At 43.5% G+C, this 19,505-nt stretch overlaps 1 protein-coding gene across 2 annotated transcripts in view; it reads right to left on the bottom strand.

Annotated features, from left to right (window-relative positions):
* syt7b (synaptotagmin VIIb) overlaps positions 1-18,351 on the bottom strand; it is a 112,517-nt gene extending 94,166 nt beyond the window's left edge. The window contains exon 1 of one of the 2 annotated variants that reach the window (XM_086106943.1): positions 17,919-18,351. In XM_086106943.1, the coding sequence (XP_085963069.1) occupies positions 17,919-17,952 (34 nt within the window). In that variant the 5' untranslated portion in view covers positions 17,953-18,351. The remainder of the gene's footprint in view (positions 1-17,918) is intronic. The other variant, XM_086106944.1, reaches the window with a different exon arrangement.
* Between the last annotated feature and the right edge of the window lie 1,154 nt (positions 18,352-19,505).

The following is a 19,505-nucleotide window of genomic DNA, read 5'->3' as shown; positions in this document are numbered from 1 at the left end:
TATATATAGCGGCCCGGTAGTCCAGTGGTTAGCACGTCGACTTCACAGTGCAGAGGTACCGGGTTCAATTCCAGCTCCGGCCTCTCTGTGTGGAGTTTGCATGTTCTCCCCGGACCTGCGTGGGTTTTCTCCGGGTGCTCCGGTTTCCTCCCACATTCCAAAAACATGCATGGCAGGCTGATTGATCACTCTAAATTGTCCCTAGGTGTGAATGTGAGCGTGGATGGTTGTTCGTCTCTGTGTGCCCTGCGATTGGCTGGCAACCGATTCAGGGTGTCCCCCGCCTACTGCCCGAAGACAGCTGGGATAGGCTCCAGCACCCCCCGCGACCCTAGTGAGGATCAAGCGGTTCGGAAAATGGATGGATGGAGATATATATATATATATAAAGCAGCTGGATAGCTCAGTTGGTAAGGCATATGGGAGACGGTGGTTCGAATCCCGCTTGGGGCAAAAATGAGCACATAACACCATCCAGTGTGGGTCCTTGGGCAAGATCCTTCACGCTAATGCCTACCTCATACAATGATGAGAGACAATAAAACGAACGAATGACATGCCGGCTCAGACGTCGCCCGGCCAAACAAGGTCTGCGCCAGGTGCTGGAGAACCAGAGCACCTTGATGAAAAATGGGCTACTGGAACAAAGTGGAGATGGGCGAGATGCGATAACATGGCTCTGTTGGAATGCTACTACTCAAGCAACCCTAGTCAGAGGGGTTACATGCACAGAATGTGGGCTAAATGGTTACTTCGAAACCCACAGTCACGGTTGACCACGAAACAACTAGTAGATCAGTGTTCCAACATCCACAAACGGCAACTGCTGTCACAACTTGAGATTGATGAGGTACAACGCAGGTTCCATGGTGAAGGGCCCCAGGCTGCCAGATCAGAGGAGGAGGTCATACCAGAGATTGGGAGGCAAGCCCAAATGAATGCAGATGATGAGATTGGGAGGCCAGCCCCAATGAATGAAATGCTGAGCGAGGCAGCAACTGACCTGAAAGCTAAGATCATGGCGAGAACGAAAGCTGGGCAACCTAGAAACCGATTACAACGGCTATGTGAAGTACCACCTGAAAGCCTCATGGAAAGTGTGAATGCAGCACTGAGGGCAATCCCTACTGTAACGATCACGGAAACCAATGAGCTGATATACGCTTCAGCATCAGTGATCCTAGAGATGCTTGGCTATAAGAGCAACCATGGAAGCCATGAGATACGTTATCCACCATGGAAAAGACGGTTGGAGGCTAAGATCAAGGCGGCTCGGAAAGATGTGAGTCAATTGACGGAGGCCCAGAGAGGTGTGATGAAAAGGCCGACAGCCGAGAGGTACATCCAGATGACCATACCTGAAGCACTCGAAACTGCCAAACAAAGGCTCCAAGCCTTGTCCAGCCGCCTAAAGCGGTACACGAAAGAGAATGAGGCCAGACGAATAAACAGGCTGTTCGCAACACAACCTGCGAAAGTGTACGCTCAGTGGCAGGGTCCTAACAACAGAGCTGACGCACCAAGACTGGAAACTGATAGGTACTGGAAAGGCATTTGGGAGAAGGAGGTTGCACCTAACAACAGTGCACAATGGCTGGTGACCCTGAGAGAGGAGCACAGACACCTCCCTGAACAGAACCCAGTTACCATAACAGTGGCAGACATACAGGAAAGAGTCTCAGATATGAAGAACTGGACAGCACCAGGCCCGGACATGGTCCACACCTACTGGCTAAAGAAACTCACAGCACTCCATGAGCGCCTAGCAGCACAAATGAACCAGCTGCTGAGGGATGGGACTCACCCAGGATGGCTAACGGAAGGGCGAACGATCCTGATCATGAAGGATCCCTCAAAGGGTGCAGTCCCATCCAACTATCGGCCAATAACCTGTCTATCCACAACATGGACGCTCATGTCAGGCATCATTGCGGCTAAGATAAGTGGACACATGGATCAATACATGAGCGAAGCACAGAAGGGCATTGGTAGAGATACCAGAGGAGCCAAACATCAGCTCCTGGTTGACAGAACAGTCGCACAAGACTGCAGGTCCCGACATACCAACCTGTGCACAGCCTGGATTGATTACAAGAAAGCCTATGACTCGATGCCACATGCATGGATCACTGAATGTTTGGAGTTGTATAAGGTGAACAGGACCCTAAGAGCCTTCGTTGCGAACTCGATGAGGATGTGGAAAACCACACTTGAAGCCACTTACCCAAGTGTTCATCAAATGTGGCATATATCAAGGTGATGCACTCTCCCCACTGCCCCCTAAGCCAAGTAATCACCAAGACAGGCTATGGGTACCGCCTCAGAAATGGAGCTACGATCAGTCACCTCCTCTACATGGATGACATAAAGCTGTATGCTAAAAGCGAAAGGGACATAGATTCCCTGATCCACACAACCAGGATCTACAGCAGCGACATCGGGATGTCATTCGGGCTTGAGAAATGTAGTCGGATGGTGACTAAGAGAGGAAAGGTAGTCCGCACTGAAGGGGTCTCACTCCCTGAAGGAACAATCGCAGACATTGCGGACAGCTACAAGTACCTCGGTATACCACAAGCCAATGGCAACCTCGAACTGGCAACAAGGAAAGCGGCTACGGCCAAATACCTCCGGCGAGTGAGGCAAGTCCTAAGAAGTCAGCTCAATGTCAAGAATAAGACCCAGGCAATAAACAGCTATGCCATGCCAGTGATCAGATACCCTGCAGGAATAATAAGGTGGCCAAAGGAAGAGATTCCGACCACGGACATTAAGACCCGAAAGCTCCTAACCATGCATGGAGGGTTCCATCCCAAATCCAGCACCCTGAGACTGTACGCAAGCCGAAAGGAAGGAGGCCGGGGACTAGTGAGTGTGAGAGCCACTGTCCAGGATGAAACATCCAAGCTCCATGAATACCTCAAGGAGAAGGCTCCAATGGATGACGTACTCAGAGAATGTCTCAGACAATGGGGAACAGAGGATGAGGCGCTGGAAGAGGGACCATCATGGGAGGACAAGCCCCTACACGGGATGTGCCACTGGACCATAACTGAAGTGGCTGATCTCAAGAAGTCCTATCAGTGGCTAGAGAGGGCTGGCCTGAAGGATAGCACAGAGGCACTCATCCTGGCTGCTCAGGAGCAGGCCCTGAGCACCAGAGCCATTGAGGCCAGATATACCACACCAGACAAGACCCAAGGTGTAGGTTGTGCAAAGAGGCACCTGAGACAATCCAACACATAACTGCAGGGTGTAAGATGCTGGCAGGGAAAGCCTACATGGAACGCCATAACCAGGTGGCTGGCATAGTCTACCGAAACATCTGTGCGGAGTATGGACTGGAAACCCCAAGGTCAAAATGGGAAACACCTCCGAAGGTGGTGGAGAATGACAGAGCGAAGATCCTGTGGGACTTCCAGATCCAGACTGACAAGATGGTAATGGCGAACCAACCAGATATCGTGATCATAGATAAAGGGCAGAGGAAAGCCGTTGTAGTGGATGTAGCGGTCCCAAGTGATGGAAACATCAGAAAGAAGGAACACGAGAAACTCGAGAAATACCAAGGGCTCAGAGAGGAGGTGGAGAGAGCCTGGAAGGTAAAGGTGACAGTCGTGCCTGTGGTGGTCGGATCACTCGGGGCAGTGACCCCCAAACTAGATGAGTGGTTGCAACAGATCCCGGGAACAACATCGGACATCCCAGTCCAGAAATGTGCAGTGCTGGGAACAGCAAGGATACTGCGCAGAACCCTCAAGCTTCCTGGCCTCTGGTAGAGGACCCGAGCTGAATGAGGGACGGACACCACCCGAGGGGTGAGACGAGGATTTTATTTATTTATTTGTTTCTATATATATATGTATACACAATGTTAACATTGGTTCATCTGAGATGGGGCCAAATAGCTTGATTTGGTCTCAACGTTGGATGACGAAAGAGCTATTTGTATTTGAGCGTTCTTGCCAAGCCATAAATCCAATTTCCTCAATCCATCTTTTCTTACTCTTTGGATCACCTTGGTTTTGCCTGTCTCCTAAATCATATCACTGTTGCACTCTATCCCCTCCCCCTTTCTTCCTGCCCTCACTATTCTTGGCCTCTTTTCATCATCATAATTTCTGCATTTTAAAAGCGATGGTGCTGTTGCTCAATCAAGAAAAATAAAACAATCTATTTGAAATCAGAGGGAAGGAAAATGAATGGGGAATACATGCAAGTCACACTTGTGCGGTATAATGACTAGCTGACATTGTTACAGAGATGGATGCAGATGTTGTCATGCCTCATTGCAAACAAAGATGTGTGCATGAGCAAGCATCCTCATTTGTGTGATGGGACCCTCCATTAGGCTAACCTGTAAACAAACAGGCGCCGTCATATTTCTCCATTTCAATTCCCCAGAGAGAAGACACTCTAGATGGCCGATAACCAAGACATCATAATAGCAATCACCAGCGGTCGTGTGCTGGCTGAGGCAGACTTGCGATTGTAGATGATATAATTTCTTCATATTGTTGTGAGTTTTCCAAGCTTTGAAAAAAAAACACTTTTTGTTCACATTTTCATCGAGCACGATATTGTTGTTTCACTCTGCTTATTGCCAACACTCAAGAGATCCACTGAATCCACAGAAAAACTCCTGTCTTACTATCCGGGCCAAAACGGGCCAGCCAGTAAGAGCTATATTTCAGGAGTGAGTGAAATACAGATGAATGAAAGGGAGCTATATACTATTTTGTTCAATCGTCGTAGGCGACAGCCAACCGGTGTTAGGAACATATTAACTCACTCGCAGGCGGAGCACAAGCAGGCTCAAGTTAGAAAAAAAATAAAATAGTGCTGTGTTGCGCACACATATACAAACTACTCTTCACAACCACACTCAAAGCTAGGGACAATTTAAAATGTTACATTAACCTGCTATGCATGTTTTGGGAATGTGGGAGGAAATTGGAGTACTTGGAAAAAACCCACGTTGGCATTAGGGGAACATGCAAATTCCACATAGGAGTGGTAAGACTGCTATACAGACAATCCGTGAATCTGCAAAGTTGTTTTTAGTAAACGTTTCATGACATGCTCTGCAGTGTGAACATAGCCATGGTAACAGAGGTTATTTTGAGACATGATGGTCTTATTAAGAGGTGGCTTAAGTCACTAAATATCCACTGAAAGACCAGGTCCAAAGTTCATCGCCCGTCACTCTTTAATAGATATTTTTGGATTATTTTATTATTAGCGGTTTCTGACTTTATTCAAACTGAAGTGAATGATTGCTTTTTGGAGCAGATTTTTACTAATTCCAAAGGAGGATATTTTATGTTAACAATTATTTGGATGTGCACAAATATTTATTTACAATTACTTCTATCTTTTTTTTTTTTTGTTAAAAATTTTTGTAATTTTGTCTCCAAATAGTTCTACAGATACCACTCCAAATGGAGTTCCAGACCTTGATAGCACAACAATATTTATAGCTACCCAGCAAGATATAGATCGATCGACTGACTGACCGACCCATCGATCAATCCAAAGATACATTTGTATGAAAATGTAAGGAATAGAAGTAAAAAGGAGGACAAAAATGAAACCCTGCAGTAAAGTATAGATGACGAAAATTTCAATTTGAATAAATAATTGTACGTTGTTAGTTGACACCTCTGTTGAGCTGCACTTTTTAGTCATCTTTCAGATGCACTGTCGTAGCACTCCAGAAAGATATAGTGGCTCTAAGGTGGAGGCAGAATGAGGTCTAGAGAGAAACATAACAGAGAAAACTGTCAAAATAAATAAATAAATGAATAAATAAGCAAATAAAGAAGTGTGAGTGCAAATGAAAAAGGTGACAGTGACAGCAAGGCAATGTCTTGCACTCCCTATGAGAAGTGCAGGGCTGCTTTCGAATGTGTTTGTAGTTTGTGTCTGCCTTGTCTGTATTGGCAGGAAGATCCTGTCTACGTGTAGCTCTGCCTCACCATCTGTTCCTGGCTAGACTGCTGATATCTATTCTTATAACGTCCTATCTAGAGTCCCCGCTTCTCGTATATGGACTTCCTTGTACCTTTTATCATCTAGTCAGCCAAACAGCATCTAGCCACTTAACATCCCCACTTTGAAAACACATATTTTTGTAACCTGTTCAATAATGTGGGGCGAAGCCAAGTGGCCCTCTTCCTTTCAATGTGACACTACACACAGCCTCTCCAGCCTCACCTGGGGGGGAAAAAAAGGGGTACAAATAGCCTCACTCTGAGAGCGCTTTTCTGACAAGACCATTGTTGGACAAAACATCCATTCATCCATCCATGCTGTAGTACATAGAGTTACAGGTGAGGTGGACCCCATCCAAGCGGTTGTTGGACAAGGGCGAGGTGAACCTTGGACAGGTCACCAGCCAATCGCAGGACTGGACAAAATATCTGTCCTCACAATTCTACCAATTAAGCTAATGTACCTGCTCAACAATGGGGAAACTAACAACATGTTAATTGATGATTCATCATTATTAAATACATGGGAGAACCCCTCTCTGAATACCGTATTTTCACGACCATAAGGCACACTGTTAAGTTTTAAATTTACTCCAAAATGGACGGGGCGCCTAATAATGCGGGGTGTGTGTGCATCGAGTTCCAAAATCTATGAATGTTGTTGTGTGACTTTGATGAGTGAATGTTGTGCCGACACACTCATTATAGAGAGGAATACAGAATATGAGGACTTTGAGGGATTTGTGGATAAGGATTAATCAAATAAGAATGTGAATACATTGTTAAATGCTTCAATAAAGTACAACCGAACTCAGTTTTGCTCTTGCTGTCTTTTTAAAAGACAAACGCAAGCGTGCATGCATGCAACTGTATTTTTTAAGCTAACATACATTTTACTATGCCTGCGTCCAATAATAAAGTTCGCCTTATGTACGTGTTGAATACAGAAATAGCACCCGTAACCGTACATCTTTTCATACCGTACACCGTATGATAGTGAAAATATGGTAATTTGAACCTCTTTTTTGGGGGTATTTGTGAATGTCGCTCAACTTGGTGGAGTTGATGTTGTCACGCTTTACACCACAAATTACTTCAAAGTCTATTAACTCATTTACACCCTTTGACGTATAAATACGTCAATTAGTGCATAGCCGTTCCCTCCCCATGACGTATTAATACGTCAATCACGTGTTTTCATGGGGGAGGGTGCAAGAGAGTCTGATGCAACTTCTCACCACAGGATTAGGCTTGACGGCAATGTTAAATAGCAAAAAAATGGCCATTGGGTGGCAGTGGTGCAAAAATCAACTAGGATCACGCCGCAGAAGTAGTAGAAAGGGCGTACAGTGAAGGAGGGGCGTATGTGGATAGTGGATTGGAACATTAGCAACTAGCAACGATGGAGAAAAGGAAATAACTAACTAAAAATGATCTTTTTTTTCGGTATAAAAGCGTCCTCGAAACAAAACAACAAAGGAGATGGTGTTTGTGTGGAAGAGAAAATGATGCTTCGGTCACGTAATCGAAAGCGGCACCCGTCAAACGAACGTCGGCCTGCACAAACATGGCGTGCTACACGAAGCCCGCATAGCTCACGCCGAGTTTCGAGTTCATCTGATGAAGATGAACTTGCTCCACGTCAGCGATCATCGCTTGGCAGAGCATTTTGTGCCTCCCGATGCCCCACATCGCCCACAAATCGTCTCCCCGGCGACTTCCAGCGATGACGGCAAAGAGGCTGCATTGCTTCGCACGGCCGACGCCGGGCACACGTCAGCGATTCGTTGGAATCGTCTCGTAGACGACGGCGAAAACGATGAATTGGAGAGCGATTTGGATCGCGATATGTCGGACGAATGTGTGCCTTCGGACATAACGGAAAGCAGCTGAGAGTCATCGCCAGAGCCGCTGGAACGAGGAGGTAACTGCTGACTAGCTTGCAAGTTCCCATTCAAAACCTCATCACTTCTTATGCCTCCTCAGTCACTTTTATGCACCGCTACATTCCCCGCTATACTATGAAGTTGCCAGTAACACTAATCATTTATGTACGGTTGATGCGTCTCGTAGATGTGGATGAAAATATGCGCCGTAAATGTGCTGACTTGCATGTCGCCATAGGTTTAAAAAAAAACAGGACACATTTGGTCCGCTCAGCTCTGCTAAAGCCACGAGTGTTAAATTCATATTCCATTTCATTTCAAATTGGATGCTGAGCAACGTGGAATCAATGGTGTAAATAGCAGTGTGCGAGCATGTATGTGTGTGTGCGAGAGATGTTGAAATGTAAGTGGAAAGCAACCATAAAAAAAATAGAAAAATAAAAGTGTGGTAATTGTACATACTTCAATAAATTACAGATTGTCCAACCAGAAGCCAAAAGATGACGACTCCTCGCTTTGGTGGTGGAAAGAAAGGTAAATAAAATTATTCTACCTCACTCTGCAGCAAGATATATTTGCAACTTTTTATGTTTCTATAATTTATAGGTCGTGCATCTGGACGTGGTGGGATGAATCGATGTGGTGACAAACTGGATGGAAGCCAAAAACCATCTTCTCCACAGCTGCACTTTTGTTCATAGTTCACTAGTTTTGTTGTGTGCAAATAAATTATTTTGCTACAAAAACATTATTTGTAATGTTCTTTTGTAGGAGGAACACATTATTGAGGTATTTGAGCTGCCACAAAAGCAAAAAATAGTGTAAAACTTGAAATGATGCTTGAAATGCATGCTTTTACAAAAAGCTCTTTTTCTCTGGATTTCTGCAGAAAATCGGCCTTTTCCATCAAACTTAGCAGTTTTCTAATGCTGATTGCCAACGAACGGAGAAAGCTAGAAACAAACTTTTTTTTCTGCTGAAAGAAGAGAGTCTCACCTTTCTTTTGACAGGTTGCATGTATATATAGCCATAGAACAGAAAATTCTGTGGGCCTTGCAAATCAGTCAAAATTCAGTAAAATGTGAGGCATTGAGGGGGTTGCTCCAGTGAAAAGGGGTGGTATTCAATGAGTTAAAAGCCCCAAGTGATGAATTCCATGTTCCCTGAATTTCTGCACACTCCAAGTAAATCATAAATTCGACACATTTGACAGATTCTTTATGACCAATGAATCTTGATTCCGTATAATGCCTATGACCACTACCACCTGGCCAAAACAAAAAGAGCACCACTAATTTTGTTGTTGTTGTTCCAGACTGTCAGCAATTTCAATAGTCCTTTGTTTTACAGGAGATAATTAAATAGTTCAAATGTGACAATTCTGAGTTACTGGTAATGTAGTGGTACACATAGATCTTTGTCATGCAAATGTCTATGCAGCCAGTGTACACTGAGAAAATTGTTTTGACTATTGTTTGATCATCCTCATTTTGACAAAGTACAGACCATATCTGTTGGTCCACAAATCTTGAGATTAGGGTTCCTCTTCGAAGGCACTTGACAGCCTTCACTATATACTGTATATATACTGTATATATATATATCTCTCTCTACCGAAACATCTGTGCGGAGTATGGACTGGAAACCCCAAGGTCAAAATGGGAAACACCTCCGAAGGTGGTGGAGAATGACAGAGCGAAGATCCTGTGGGACTTCCAGATCCAGACTGACAAGATGGTAATGGCGAACCAACCAGATATCGTGATCATAGATAAAGGGCAGAGGAAAGCCGTTGTAGTGGATGTAGCGGTCCCAAGTGATGGAAACATCAGAAAGAAGGAACACGAGAAACTCGAGAAATACCAAGGGCTCAGAGAGGAGGTGGAGAGAGCCTGGAAGGTAAAGGTGACAGTCGTGCCTGTGGTGGTCGGAGCACTCGGGGCAGTGACCCCTAAACTAGATGAGTGGTTGCAACAGATCCCGGGAACAACATCAGACATCTCAGTCCAGAAATGTGCAGTGCTGGGAACAGCAAGGATACTGCGCAGAACCCTCAAGCTTCCTGGCCTCTGGTAGAGGACCCGAGCTGAATGAGGGACGGACACCACCCGAGGGGGGTTGAGACGAGGAATTGTATTTTATGTGTGTATGTATATATATATATATATATATATATATATATATATATATATATAATATAGACAAAAAATTGTGCAAATTCTTCCCTTGTGACATGACAGATTTGTCCATTGAAGTTACCGTATTTTCCACACTAAAAGGCGCACTGGATTATGAGGCACACCTTCAATGAATGGCCTATTTTGTAATTTTTTTGATATACTGGACGCAACTCATTATAAGACGCAATCTACAATGTATCCACTAGACGGAGCTACACTCATGAAAATACCAACAGAAAGATCAGATGTCAGTAAAACTTTTTTAAAAAAGCAGTGACACAGTTCACTTAACCAACAGCAAGTTCTAACATTGACTCGTTCACGTTGAACTCTCTTGCCGCTGCTCTTGTTAAGGTATTTATTCCTTCCTGTGATTTTATTCAGCCCCTCTCTGTTGTTGGTTCTGTTCAAACACTTAAAACAAAAAATGTAGTGTTAAACTTACATCCTGTCCCCCTTGAGTGATTAACAGCCCCCACGTGTCTTCTTTCGCACCCCCATCTCTGCAAGGTCCCTGAAAGCTGTCAAGTCTCCCTAAGGAGGAACTCGTATCTTGAGATTTATGCATAGCGGGGGAAGTCTGGACTTTGTCATCATGCCAAGATCGAATTGCATCAACCTTTCTTTGTTTCCGGGATTTGCATGGAGGCGTAACTCCCTGCCTCTCATTATCATATTGTCTCTGTATAATCTCATGACTGTGTTTTTTCCACACTTCCTGACTGAAATCTGAAACCGCCAGGAGCCCGAATCGATTCGTAAACTGCAAGAAAATAAAATAAACCCTTCGAAGGTACTGTTCAACCACTCCAGCCTGTATTTGGATAACCAACATCCTCACCGTCCGAAATTCAACGAACACGCGGGGGAAGAGAAAGGCCGCTCACTCCCCCCAACACTCTATTTCCGTGTTCAACTGTGTAACCGTCAGTTTGAGTTTGAACTCTGCGTTGTAAGCATGTCTCTAGCAAGGAGCCATCTTGGGATCAACATATTACCGTAATGACCATACACAAGGCACATCGGATTTTAAGGCGCATTGTGAGCTTTTAGAAAATGGAAAGTTTTTAGGTGCGCCTTTTAGTGCGGAAAATACGGTATATGTTATGAGACAGATTTCATTCATAATGGTTCGACAGGCCACTGAAGAAAATTCTGAACTGCAAATCACACTAACGGAATGGTAAACATTAAATTCAGAATGGATACACTGCTCTATACTGATAATGAAAATATACTCTACTAATTGATTGAAAATATAAACTACATGCAGTATTGGAACGAAAACCAGCTGCCACATTTGAGACATGAACATAACACCAGGCTCTAGTTTCGTGTCCAGTGCAAGTCTAGCCAAGGTGTGGTCTAAATCTGTGCAGATCAAGTTTTGGCATTTTCAAAGAAAACACGCCGCTTGGCACAGTTGAAAATGGGCTTTTTGCACCGTTGTGAGTATCAACATGACTTCACTTGTTGCCAATCGAAGTGGCTCTCTTACTCCCTTCAAAAAATCAGTATGTAAGAGGCGCACCGTACTTGACATGGCGCAAGGAGAAACTGACAAGACAAAGTGCGTTAAAAAGAAACTGCAAGCAGACCTCCACGGGCAGATGATGTAAAATCGGACAGGGAGATCACTTATCTGTGAAGAGGGCACATGGTTCATGACTGTGACTGTGGGTTGTGTGTTGAACATCGTCCTTCCGGTCACGTTAACTCTTATTTATGTTGTTACCTGGCGTCTTGGCAGTTGTGTCACGATTGCACACACTTAGCGATGTGGATAATCTTGATTTTAGTCCCCTGCAGTGTGGTGTTCATCATGCACATTAATTACACTTCAATGAGGAAGAAAGACTTTGCTTTATCGCTCTTGTGAAAGCACGTTTCAGTTACCGGTAAATTGAGCAAGAAAAAAATCATCAAAAAATATCACTACATATTTTATTTTAGGTCATATGGCGATAGCAATGAGTATACAATCACTTATTTTCAAGAGCTATTTCCTATATAACAGAATGTCTTGCTTGTAATTGGCAAATTACAGAATTTTTGGCACACTTTTCTAGTTTTAAGACCTCTTACTGTCTGACAGGGGCTAGCTTTATGAGAGAGGAAGTCAAGACCAGTAAATTTTGATTACCCAATTGGTAGATTAATTTTTATCTTAAAATAAAACATATCTGACCAATTTTGAAGAAATGTTGCTTATTTCCGGTCGAGGATTTTGTTGCAGGTCCGCAGGGCACATGTCAAGGCAAATACCGTCGGCATGCCAGAAAACCCATCATGGCAAAGAGGGCTCTGCCTAAATCCCAAACAAGCAAATCGTGCCTTGAGTGCAGCTGCATAGAGCCCTTGGTCTACATTTCTGCAGAATGTTCCCATTTTCAAACATTCAGTCGTAGAAATAAAGGGCAACCCGCTTGTAGTTGTATCCTTTCTTGCCTTTGTCTCATCATCACTGTCTCTGCGCAGTGTCTGGAGACCAGTGTTGCTTCAATGAGTTCACAAATTAAAAGGCAGAGTGTGTGTCTCCTTCCCCCTCTTGCCTCTTCTTCAAAAGCACTTACTTTCAGGAGCTGTTACAAAGTTCTTCTCTCAAAATCGAGAGTCTGCCTCTCTTCTTCTCTCTGCCTCAGTCTCCAGTTGTCTATTTCTGTCCACCAGCTCCCAATATTTGTCAGTACCACTTTCATCCCACACTCTAAGTGGGCTACTTCCTTGATGCACATCCAGATTATGAAACCTTCTCATCCCTGGCACTCTGTTATTGTTTTAGTTTTTTTGTGACCACTTATCAATAATTGCAAAGCAAAAAGTACAACCAGACACGCTGCCAAATGGGGTCAAGTGAGAGGAGGCACAACAAAGACAAGAGACAATGATGCAGGTTCTGTCTTGAGCACGACGGTGCTGTTGTTAACAGAGTTACACAAGAGGCATTTCCATAGAATTCCATTTGCACTGCATCTAGTGATGCCATGTGTCCACATATGCAATCTGACGCCAATCATTATTCAAGTTTGGAGTTGATACGCTCATCCTTCCCTTCTTGTCATCGCCTCAAAATGATGAGCCACAGATGGGGGGACATTTCAAAAGGCAAACAATAATAATGTAACGTGGGGTATTTTTTACTCATTTTGGAGGAGTTAAATAGTCTTTTATCCAGTCTTAAAATGTGTGTTGAGTTTACTCTGTCTCTATGTGCCTGTCCTATGACTAATCTGTCCAGGGCGTACCCCTTATACAGTATGATGAAATGGTGTGTACCACGTGATTGGTTTACACCATTTTATTGATTCTATTCTTTTAATTGCAAATACATCCATCCATCCATTTTCCGATCCACTTTATCCTCACAAGGGTCACGGGGCGTGCTGGAGCCCATCCCAGCTGTCTTCAGGCAGTAGGCGGGGGACACCCTGAACCGGTTGCCAGCCAATCGCAGGGCACACGGACACGAACAACCATCCGTGCACACACTCACACCTAGGGACAATTTGAAGTGTTCAATCAGCCTGTCATGCATTTTTTTTTGGAATGTGGGAGGAAACCGGAGTACCCGGAGAAGACCCACGCAGGCACGGGGAGAACATGCAGTGGACCACCGGGCCGCCGATGGAAAATACATCCAAAGATAATTATTTGGGCTTCATCATTGAACAGCCTAGATTTTGGTGACTGCAAATGGCAGCCTGTCTACATGTCAGCCCTGTGATTGACTCGCGATCAGCCTGGTGTGGAAGTTAGCTAGACGCAGGGCTCCACGACCTTGCACAATATAAGCAGTGTTGATAAAACATGGATGACTTCTACACCAGTAAAAGTCAAGCTGCTGACGGGAAGCAATGTTTTTTGAGCGTGCATCATGGGTGGGTCAAGAATGGGTTGTGATTATATCCCTACATCTCTTAACATGATTGTGCTTTTCGTTTCAACCATTTCACACCAATATGTTACATACAATCGTCATCTTTTGCTCTGTTGAAGAAAATGGATTGCACTTGCCCTCTTGCGCGATGTTCCCAACATTTCTCTTTGCTGGCACCAGCATATTTACAGCCACTCTGCCACGTCCTACTGCTTCAAAGAAGGTATGCTGTGCTGCTTTATCAATTTTGTTTGCCCTTTTTGAGTTTCAGGACTAAGGCATCCAGCTTGCATAAGCGGATCATTTTGATCTTGCGTGCTTGATCGTGTTCTCACTCGAATACATACTCATTATCTAGTGAGCAGACTAATGGCTCTTTCGACCCAAGGGGTACATTGAGGTCTGTTTTTAATGCCTGTTGTTATTGCAATACAAATATGAATAAGAAATGAAATGCTCCCTCTCTGCCTTTATTTTTGTTCATGTGTTGTAAATAAGGAGGGCGGTAGTAAAATTGCACTTCTTTCACACAGATAAGATGACACGTAAAAGGATGGTAATGACCATTCTCTTCATTTTATTTTCAACAAACGGACAGGCAATGTCTGAAGCTGAGAAAGAAAATTGTTTTGGGTTAATCCTAAATTCGGATGTTACTTTTCATACACCTCAGAGTGCCATTGTCTTTTTATAGCCTCCATCTTTGCTGACTTTTCTACTCTGGCCATGATTTTGATGTGATGTTTTTCATCATATTGCTCTTCTGTTGTAAAATGCACACCTAACAGCAGAACAAAATGGTATTTCATCTCACATACCATACATCTATAAATCTCAGGGTCTTGCCCGCTAATGCAGTGGCTCAGGGTCATAGCGATCCCCCCCCCCCCTCCCTCCCTCCATATCGTTAATTATAGCTTGGCCTTCCGTCACAATTTGTTTGAAATTTGAGATTCCAGGACCAGTACACAATAATCTATGACAGTCATTACCAACTACAGGACTGGGGACCGGTAAATTTGGTTTTTGCTTTCAAAGCGGAGCTCATACATTACAATCGTGAATATATAAGAGCAGCTCTCCATCTCACCCTCTATTTGGCAATTAGTTAAGGATAAAGGATGTAGGTCGGAATTTAAGGTGTAATTGTAATTACAGTGTAATTCCCATTCCTCCTCAATTGAGCCGGGATCAAGTCAAGTCTTGTCACACAACCTCAATTCTAGTTCATCATAAAAGTGTTTTGGCGGGGTTGAAGACAGGGATATCTATGGGTAAGGCATATTCTTCTGCAGTGAACTCATCCATTCATGCCAAACCTTGCTTTGTGCACTGAGGCACAGTCATGCTGGGGCAGAATGGTGCCTTCCCCAAACTGCTGGACGGACACAATTGTGTTAAAGGACTTCAAGTGCTTTTTCTAAACACTATACATTGAAACAGTTCCCGTGTATCTTGACCTTTGAAATTCTTCCAACAAAATATACAATGGATAAAGAGTGGGAGCTCACTTAATATCCTCTTCTTACATTCTAGTTGAAACCACTTTTTAAAAATTCATGTATCATATTTTCCTCACTATAAGGCGCACCTAAAGGCATTCAATTTTCTCAAAACCCGACAGTACGCCTTATAATCTGATGTGCCTTCTACATGGATCAATATTCAGATTTCTTGGATGTAGTATTTTAAATGTTCTGTAAAGCGCTTTGTTAGAGCTGCAGCGGTTGTGAAAGCTCTATATAAATAAAGCTGTATTGTATTGTATCGTATTCCTTTAGTGCAACTTCATTTAGCGGATGCATAACGAAACCGCAGCCACTATTGTAGCTTATAGTGTCTTATAATGCAGTGCGCCCTATATATGAAAACAGTTCTAAAATAGGCCATTCATTGAAGGTGCGCGCCTTATACTCCGAAGTGCCTTGTCGTGTGGGAAATACGGCATTTTATTATTTATTATTTCATGTATTATTTGGGGAGGGGGCGTTCTGATAACATGACTCGACCATTCCATGCTACATTATTAATAATTTTGCGTGGAGTTTTCTTGGCTCCTGGCAATGACAAAGAGATGACAACAACATTGATAAATACTGTCAAAAGACAAGTACTCCAAAAAAAAAAAAAAATACAGTTTGGTCTTTCCTCGCATTAATCCTGAATGTTTAATCAAAAGAATGTATTGTGTCTCTTGCTAAGAAATACAGAATGCAATATTTGAAATCATAGCAAAGCAGAAGCCAACCATGCGTAGCGTGGTCATTGTGTAAAAATGCCTCATAAACACCATGATGTGATGTCAGGAGCTATTACGGTGAGCTTTGGTAAATATAAGTGAAATACATAATCAGGCATCCAAGGTATGATGATCTAATGAAAGACCTGATAGCATCTTCTTTAAAACCACTTGGGCACGTTGATAAAAAATAATAATAATTTTAAATGAAATGAAAAGACCCATTGACTTTTAACTCCAATTCATTGGGAGATGAAAATACGTCTACTCGCTGAGTAATGGAAGGAGATTATGAATGCTGGTTAAAACTATACTAAACATATTTTGACTTTATGGAACAAGATTGGATTTGAGTTTTTGTTATTTACATGCATCACACGTGAATTAGTCCTTAAATACAGAGAGAAAATTGAAATATGGCTGTCATTTATCACAACTGTTTGACAATTAAAGCGCAGGTGTGAAATATTTGTCAGGAAATCAAGCCACTCTTTTGATTTCCGTTTTTACTGAGAAAATTGCGTTGCTTCTAATGGGGATATTTCAAGTGCAATTAACTGCCAGTTTAGCTATATGGAGTTTTATTAATCAGTCTTTCTATCATTAGTGTGTCAGGGTTCACTACATGGGAAAGTTGTCATCAAACAAGATATTAGCTCTCCTAAACCTTGGCAGCTTCAAATAAGTCCTAAAAAATGAGCAATCCCTTGCCAGAATCATCATATCATAATTAGCAAGATGTTTTTTTCCATTTATAGTTAGCGCACGCGCGCGCACACACACACACACACACACACATGCGTTTGGCCAATAATTACAGTCAGACAATGATATTTCCTGAATTTGTCATGGTGTTATTACTTCACAAGTGCCCTTGTTCCAAATTAATGAGTAAGCACAAAAAGTGGCAGCTATGTGTGGATTGACTGTAAATTGATTCTAGAAATATGCCAATTTTTTTTCTTTGACGCCAAACCCTTAAGTGCTCGGGGGACACACACTCTGACCTATATATGCCTTACCCCGACTGCAAGTCCATAAGATACTGATTGAGAATGTGTTTATGTTCAGCACCAACTGTATGTGCATTTTAAATCAAAGGTGCTTGGTCTTTTTCTTAAGACAACAATGAGCAGCGGGTGTTAGTGACCTTAACCCTACCATATCGTTTAAATCCCAGGAGGATGCACAGCAATCTATTTACTCTGTGATAACAAATCCGAATGGGAAGGTTTGTCTCACTCAACACCATAATTGTTCCATGATAGACCCACGTCCTTCCAGCGACACACACACACACACACACACACACACACACACAAACACGCACACACACAACAACATCAACACAGACGCACACACTTGGGAGACACACAAACATGCAGACAGCTCATTAATATGACCGAGTGGTTGACCTTGTGATGTTTTGCTTAGGCCACCTTTGGTGGACGCCACATTGAGCACAACAAGTGCTCCAGTGGCCGCCTCACTGACTTGACACCTCGGGTGTGTTGCAACATCCCATCTGACTGCGATGCACGTTTCGTGAGTGTGTTTTGGGGGGCGGGGGCAGACGAGCAATAGGAGATGGCAGTTGGCAGCTTGTTGCAATGACCCCCAGCATCACTGCCTGACATAAACGTGACACACTCAAGGGCATCCGCTAACAGAACGCAAGACCTCTGAACTATCTAAAATGGAAAATAGAATTCTTGACGAGAAATATAGAAATATCTTACTCACCACTGCTGTTATCTTCTTCTCTGTTGAGATGCATGACTCTTCTTAGTGTGTAATCATTGAGGCGGATTCTCGCAGCTAAAATGAGCTCTTCGCCCCAAAGAGTGTCTAAGCTAAACTCTCATTCCAGTTTTCGTTGTGTTGTTGTCCTTTTTATTGTCTAGCTCGGTTGGCACGCATGGACGCGCCTGCACTTGTGCGTCCTCCTCCCCTTGCTGAGCCGGAGCAGGTAGTCTAGGTGATGTGGGGTGTCTGCGTGTATTTTTGGCTCTCTCACTTTCCCTTTCCCCCTCCGTCTCTCTTTTCCCAGCTCCGAGTGGCTCTCGGGGATGATTCCGGGGGGTTGAGGGAGGATCCGACAGACAGACGGGCGGGCGGGATGACGTGAAGAAAGTCGGGAGGAGGTCGAGGCTGAGACGACGGGATCCGCGCGCCCTGCATATGTTGCTCATTTCATCTGCTTTGCTCCTCATCGCCGCATTCTCATTCGTGATCGCACGCGAGAAATAAAAATAAACCACTATAGACCAAAAATACAACATAATTTATATCCATTCAGCTTTTGTTGGACAAGCTGTGAGCTATTCAGCGCTCAGAATGTTGATTCCATAACATGTTGCTTCATTTTTTGGACACATTTTCTTTAGACGGAAAAAGAGTATTCTCTTCCGGATGCTATAATCTAATCGTGGATTTTTTGCGAGACAAGACGAAGAAGACGCCAGAATCATTGAATTTCTTCGTGTAGTCGGCAATTTCTACTCTGTTCATTAATAAAATACTTTTATAAAACAAGTGCCTTCATAACGGTTTGAATAATTGTGGTAAGGTGGCAAAGTGTGCGCGCAGAATGTTTTTTTACGCACAAAAACAACGCGTTCTGACCTGCGCGGTTTAAGTTCTCCGCTTGGCTCAGAAGAACCATCACGTTACACAAACGTGTTAGTCTCGCGAGCGATTCGCCGTGCTCTCTTTACAATCTTCATGTAAATTACAGCCAATATAGGCCTGTCCTGTCTATCTTATAGCACATCAACTCACTGTTCACGTCCACGACGAGTGTATGTCTTGACGCAGTTTATCGGCGGCATCTAGTGTCCAATCCAACACAGCGATCGACAGTCACCCAATATCAACGTTCTATCATGCAGCAACGTCATAGTAATTGCACTGACGTGATTCTAATGTTTGTAATTATTGTAGTTGGCCAGCAGACCCGCACCGCCGACTGTCTGGAGCGCATTGCATCACCAAATATTGAATGAGTTTCCTGAGATGCATTGCCAGAACTTTTACTGCAGGCGCATTCACTTGCTGTTTGTTTGTGAGTCTTACTGCCTTTATTTTTTGCTTTCACTTTGTGATGTTCTTTTCTGTTGAGATCATGTCACTTGACTTAGTCGATGGATAATGTAAAATTGGTCTTACTTGTGTTGGGTTGTTTTTTGTAGTTTGGTGTCATTAGTTATCTATCTATACAGTGAATACCCATCCTGTCAGTTGTAGCACATATGGCTGAATGTCAACTTCTGAACTCCCATCGGCAGTCACAGCCTTGATAAACAATAATTAGCCACTACCGCATATTAT

Source organism: Hippocampus guttulatus, chromosome 3 (genome assembly GCF_054856545.1).
Source record: "Hippocampus guttulatus isolate MCC_2025c chromosome 3, RoL_Hgut_1.0, whole genome shotgun sequence".
In the NCBI taxonomy this organism is placed as follows: domain Eukaryota; kingdom Metazoa; phylum Chordata; class Actinopteri; order Syngnathiformes; family Syngnathidae; genus Hippocampus; species Hippocampus guttulatus.
Note: the sequence above shows the minus strand (reverse complement) of the source record. Positions and strands in the feature narration are given on the sequence as shown.